The following is a 6,538-nucleotide window of genomic DNA, read 5'->3' as shown; positions in this document are numbered from 1 at the left end:
CAGGAGAAAAAGGGGATGACAGAGGATGAGATGGCTGGATGGCATCACTGACTCGATGGACAGTGAGTTTGAGTGAACTCCAGGAGTTGGTGATGGACAGGGAGGCCTGGCGTGCTGCGATTCATGGGGTCGCAAAGAGTCGGACATGACTGAGCAACTGAACTGAACTGAACTGAATCCATTTCTGACTACTCATTGGTAACGTTTCTTTGTCAAATCTGGTTGTGGCAGGGTCAGAACCTGAGGTTCAGAGAGGTCAAGTAAATGACCCTTAAGACACACAGCAAACCAGCCAAGCGAAGTAATGGCAGGAATCAGTCCCCAGGCTCCACTTAGGACAAAGACACAAACTCTTCGTAGGGCAAGGAGTCCCAGGAGGCAGAGTTCTGTCACCCACATCTCCTCTACCCCAACCCTGCAGGTACAAGCTGGAGGTAAAAACTAGGCAGCCTCTCATCACCAGGAACTTTGTTCAAGGGTTTCCATCTCTCAGGATTATCTCCTGTACAAAAGACTTTCACCTTAAGCAGTAAATGTATGTGTATTAATCTATATAAGCTGATTTCCAAGTGCAGCTCAGTGGAGGGGATGAGCTCAGAAAAAAGGAGAAGCTCTCCCTTCCATCCTCTTCCAGTTTTATCTAGGTCCAACATGTCTTTCTCCATCTCTGATCTTCCGCTCTCATATCCACCCTTTTATCTAACTAGTCTGAATGGAGAAGCCAAATCCCTATATATTCTATCTTTGAAGTATCATTCAAACTTTATTCCTTATTATAAAAGTTATTTATGTTTATTGTATAAAAATTGGAAAGTTCAAAGAATTCCCTGATCCTTGGAAAGACTGAAGGCAGGAGGAGAAGGGGACAATAGAGGATGAGACGGTTGGTTGAGTTGGCATCACTGACTCAATGGACATGAGTTTGAACAGGCTCCAAGAGATGATGGAGGGCAGGGAAGCCTGGCATGCTGCAGTCCATGGAGTTGCAAACAGTCAGACATGACTGAGCAACTCAACACCACCACCAACAAAGAATTTTTAAAAATATCACCTGTAAATTTAATCACCAGAAATCACCACTGTTAATGTTTTTGTATAATTATTTCCAATTCTTAGTCTGTGCATATAATCTTTGTACTATTAGGATTGGGATATATATAGTTTCATATTCTACTTTTTAACTTAACAATCTGTTGGAGCATTTCTCTACAATGTGACATAATCTACAAAACATTATTTTAAAGGTTGGTGTGTGGGTGCTCAGTTGCTCAGTTGTGTCTGACTCTTGCAACCCCATGGACTGTAGCCCAACAGGCTCCTCTGTCTGTGGAATCTTTCAGGCAAGAATACTTTAGTGGGTTCCCATTTACTTTTCCAGGGAATCTTCCCAACCCAGGGATCAAAACCACATCTCCTGTGTCTCCTGCTTGGCAGGCAGGTGCTTTACCACTGAACCACCCAGGAAGCCCATTTTTAAAGGCTACAAGGTATTTAATCATATTAATAGACCATAATTGATTTAACCAACTACCTGTTATAGGACATTTATGTTTTGTCCAGTTTTACCCATTAGAAGTAATACTCTAATAAACCTTCTTGATGAAAGTCTCTCCCCGCATCTCTCATTTTTCCCTATGCAAAATTCTTAAAGGTGAGTTCCATTCAGTTCAGTCACTCAGTTGTGTGCAACTCTTTGCGACCCCATGGACTGCAGCATGCCAGATTTTCCTGTCCATTACCAACTCCCAGAGCTTGCTCAAACTCATGTCCATCAAGTCGGCAATGCCATCCAAACCATGTCATCCTCTGTCATCCCTTTCTCCTCCTGCCTTCAATCTTTCCCAGCATCAGGGTCTTTTCCACTGAGTCAGTTCTTCACATCAGGTGGCCAAAGTATTGGAGCTTCAGTTTCAGCATCAGTCCTTTCAATGAATATTCACATTTGATTTCCTTTAGGGTTGACTGGTTTGATCTCTTTGCAGTCCAAGGGACTCTCAAGCGTCTTCTCCAACACCACAGTTCAAAAGCATAAATCCTTTGGCACTCAGTCATCTTTATGATCCAACTCTCACATCAGAACATGACTACTGGAAGAACCATAGCTGTGACCATATGGACCTTTGTTGTCAAAGTGATGTCTCTGCTTTTTAACATGTTGTCTAGGTTTGTCATATATAGCTTTTCTTCCAAGGAGCTATGACAGGTGAAATTACATACTGTCAAATTTTCCTACAGAAAGAGTAGAGTAATTTATTCCCATATGAATTCTCATAGCAATATATAAGGATTTTTCTTTTTCTGTAAGCTGGTTGATGCCAGATATTATCATTTTAAAATAATTTTTTGTCAATGTTAGGTTAAAACTATTTCATTGCTGTTTTAATTTTCAGTCTTTGATTACTATTAAGTTTAAATTTTCATAGTTCATTAATCTCCTCTTTTGTAAATGGATTATTCATATTCTTGGTTATTTTTTTTCTTTATGATGAAATGATCTTTATATTCTAATGATATTAATCACTTGTATTCCACATATGCAACAGATATTATTCATTTTTTTTAACTTAGAGAAAAATTTCCTTTTTATATATCCAGGAGTATTCATCTTTTTCTTTAATTTTCTTCCTTTATTTTTATGCTTACATGAAAGAAAGAAAATATTGGTTTGGGTCATGGGGAACATAGCAGCTTGAGCATAATGTAGAGACAGGCAAATTGTGAAAGAACCAAATTTCCCTTTACAACTAAGTAGATCAGTTCTCAAAGTGTGACCCCCAGAATCTGCATTACCTAGCAACTTATTAGAAATGAGAATTCTCAGGCTCCACGCAAAATTTTCCAAACCACAACTTGGTATGAGGCATAGCAGCATCTGACAAGCCCTTCAGGTGATTCTGAAGCACAGGAAAGTCTAAAAGCACTGAGTTAGATGAATTGGGGGTTTGTGGCTGGTTGCCCTGGTAATAGGAGTAAGGAGAAACATAGAGCAGGGAGACAAAAAAGAGATGAGAAGAAGTTCCAGGAAGGATGTTAGAAAGAGCTGGCTGGAGGATAGAGAGGAAAATCTGCTGCACAGATGACTTACGGACTTTACAATACTGTGTTCATTTGTAAAATCATTTTCTGTTCTGTGCTTCAGTGTATGTCATCACCCATAACCTACACCTTCAGATTGAGTCTTACAAATAGCATCCTTGTGTTGGTGAACTTTGGGGCGTAAAGGAGAAAGAGAATAGGGGTGAACCACTGAAGAGGTCAGTACTGACACAAGAAGGTCAATTGGGGGGGTCAAGGTTTGAACAGCAGCACAGATTTTAGAACAAAATGAATAGGAATGCATAAGAATCCCTCAACAATACTGAGGAAATATAGAGCAACTCAAATGTTGCTTTGTTTGCTTATTAGAGGAAAAAGGGTCAACACCATGAGGTTGAAGGACTTAGAACATTCTGGTGATGCCAACAGCCTTTCTCTGTCCCATCATAAAATAAATATTCACCCATGTGTATTTTCTCCTAGGTTGCTTTATAATCATATTTTTTGTGTTAAACTCTTTAACATATTTAGAATTTATCTTGGTAGACTGTGTGAAATCACTTTTCCACCCATATTATTTTTAACTCTTCCTTACCTCTCTGATTTATAACAAATGGTAAGTTTTGGGCGAAAACATGATGAATCAATGACATCATTAATGAATACCAGTAAAGTTTTGTTCACTAGAGAAAGGTAAATCTTAAACATGAAGTCAAAACTTCATGCAGAATTCACTTTAATCCCCAATTCTAAACTTAATGCTAATCCTAACAGTGATAAAAACCTTCACCCAAATAATGAGTATAATAGTCCTAATCCTGATCCTTAAACCAAGGCTTAGAAACCTCTGTTGTCCCAAGAAAAACAGAAAATGGGATGAATAACAGAGAGAAAAGTAATTTTGTCTCAGGAAGGGAGTTAACAGAATGGAACATCGAATACAGCACATCCCTGACTTAGTCTTCTCCATTTCATAACAATGACCCTCAACTTAATCCCAAACCAAACCCCAAAATCATTCAAGTTATTATGGGGACATATCCAGTAGTACCCCCAACTGCTAATTTAAACTTCCTGTTAGGAGACATAAATGAAATAAGTGTGAAAATTCCCTGGCACTGAAACCCAATAAATTACATATACTTCAAACTCTTTAAACAGGCAGAGCATAATGCAGGAACTCAACCAGTCCACTGTGACAGAATTCATCCTAATGGTCTTTGCCTCGAACCCCAGGACCAATCCTCTGCTCTTCACCTTCTTTCTAGTCTTTTACCTGCTGATTCTTGTGAGCAACAGCCTCCTCATCACCCTCATCCACCAGGACACACGCCTCCACACGCCCATGTACTTCTTCATCAGTGTCCTCTCCATGCTGGACATGTGCTACACCACCACGACTGTGCCCCAGATGCTCGTGCATATTCTCAGCAAGAAGAGAGCCATCTCTTTTGCTAGATGTGTGGCCCAGATGTACATCTTCCTCCTCTTTGGGATCACTGAGTCCTGGCTTTTCTCCATCATGTCAGTGGACAGGTACGTGGCCATCTGCCACCCTCTCCGGTATAAGGTCATCATGAGCCGCTGGGTGTGCCTTCTCATGGTGGGCATCTGTGCAGCCTATGGTGTGCTGGGTGGCCTGACTGATACCTTCTTTGCTATGCGCCTTTCCTACTGTGGTCCTAATGAAATTGACCACTACTTCTGTGAGGTCCCTGCGGTCCTGAAGCTGGCCTGTGAAGACACATCCCTCAATGATTTGGTGGACTTCATCACAGGCTTCAATGTCATTGTGGTCCCACTCTCCCTGATTGTCCTTGTCTATGTCAACATCTTTGCCACCATCATGAAAATCCACTCAGCCCAGGGGAGGATAAAGGCTTTCTCCACCTGTGCCTCCCACATCACTGTGGTCACCATGTTTGCTATTCCATGCATCATCACGTACATGAGCCCTGGCTCTGACTCCTTGTCAAACAGTGGCAAGAAAATGGCCCTTTTCTACAACATTGCCACAGCCTTCCTCAACCCTGTCATCTACAGTCTGAGGAATAAGGATGTGAAAAATGCTTTCCTCAAACTGATGGGAAGGGGCAGGGCCCCAGAGTGACACTCTAAAGATGAAGATCTGGAAAGTCTTACAATGCAGAACACACACTCATCAACTCCTCAAACACACTTTCACGAGACCTGAAGTGATGGTCTTCATATAGCTAACTGTCCACCCTGGGCCTGTGGGAGAGAATAGGGTGCTTGGTCATCAGCATTATGTATGGTGGTATGGTTTGAGACAAAGAGGATCCAGATCTAACACAGTGGTCAAGAGCCTGAACTCTAGTGCCAGGCAGACCAGGATGAGAGACTTGGCTTTACCACTCACTAGGCACCTGAATTCTTGCAGCTCATTTAACTTAATTCTAAGGTTTAGACCTCTTCCTCACAAGGAAGTTGTAATGATTAAATGTGATAGTACACTAAAGGTACAGAATTGTCATACAGTAATTTTTTAGCAAATGTTAGTTTTAATTTCTAAAATTTTTTACTCAGGGATGAATTACCAACTCTTATATGGCCATGATCTTCCTGGTCTGTGGAAGCGAATGGATCTCTAGAGAGAAAGGGGAAAATGGGTGGTGAAGGGGGGAGAGAGGAAGAAGGAGAAACTCAGAAATGGTTAAGTGGAGATTCTAAGGTGCAGAAGGGACTTGAAGAGGAGGAAATGAACCTACATAACCCATTCACAAGCTGTGTCAGTTAGATCATCTAGGGTCAATTGAAGTTGTCTGAGAAAGTCAAAAATTCTTTTACCACCATTTTTTTCTGTTCTTTTGTAGTTTTATACTCTTGATTTCCCTTTTCTCCTTGTTTCTACTAATAATAGTGTCCATTTTTGAAAACTATAGCCTCTCTTGGGTAGTCTCAAGGAGAAGGGACTTTGTCCACTTAAGGATGAGAGAAATTGTGTGTGGTAGGGGGGAGGTGAGTACAACCCCTGGATGCAAAAATTAGAGAATTAAGAGAGAGAGGTTAAATATTCAGTGGGGAGTTTTTGCTCTGTTCTCTCTTGCTTGAAGGGACTTTCCCTGAAACAATGTTTATTTCTCATAGAATCTTTACAGATATGAATCCTTTTTTCCCATGTTTCATAGATCTGCAGGGTTATGTACTGGGCATCACCCATATTTACTGACTGCTAGGTGCCAAGGAACTTCAGCACTCATCAAAGCAATTCCCATGAGTTTCTGGAAACTTGTCCCATAAGCCAACATGTTGCCCCCTTGGGTTCATCTTTCCAAGCCTCTTACTGATATTCATTGCCTACGAAATTCTTTGCAAAATAATCATCCAGGCTGACCAAAAAATATAACATGAATGTCTGTCCCCTCCATGAGAGGACATGGGCCATGCCAAGGGTGCAGGTTCAAAACATCCCCAATGTATTATACAATTCTACCATCCAGGTGCTAGAGTGTTTTATAAATAATGAAACAAAATTAAAGAC

At 40.9% G+C, this 6,538-nt stretch overlaps 1 protein-coding gene across 1 annotated transcript; it reads left to right on the top strand.

Annotated features, from left to right (window-relative positions):
• Nucleotides 1–4,207: 4,207 nt before the first annotated feature.
• LOC105004870 (olfactory receptor 2D2-like) lies at nt 4,208–5,236 on the top strand. The gene has a single exon (XM_010862630.1). The coding sequence runs from the start codon at nt 4,208–4,210 to the stop codon at nt 5,144–5,146; it is 939 nt and encodes a 312-aa protein (XP_010860932.1). The 3' UTR covers nt 5,147–5,236.
• The last annotated feature ends 1,302 nt before the right edge of the window (nt 5,237–6,538 follow it).

This window comes from Bison bison, unplaced genomic scaffold (assembly GCF_000754665.1).
Source record: "Bison bison bison isolate TAMUID 2011002044 unplaced genomic scaffold, Bison_UMD1.0 scf7180017864484, whole genome shotgun sequence".
Classification (NCBI taxonomy): domain Eukaryota; kingdom Metazoa; phylum Chordata; class Mammalia; order Artiodactyla; family Bovidae; genus Bison; species Bison bison.
This window is presented reverse-complemented; position numbering and strand designations above follow the sequence as displayed.

Coding starts and splice junctions, on each gene's coding strand:
- LOC105004870 (XM_010862630.1), top strand. CDS start 4,208: ATGCAGGAACTCAACCAGTCCACTGTGACAGAATTCATCCTAATGGTC.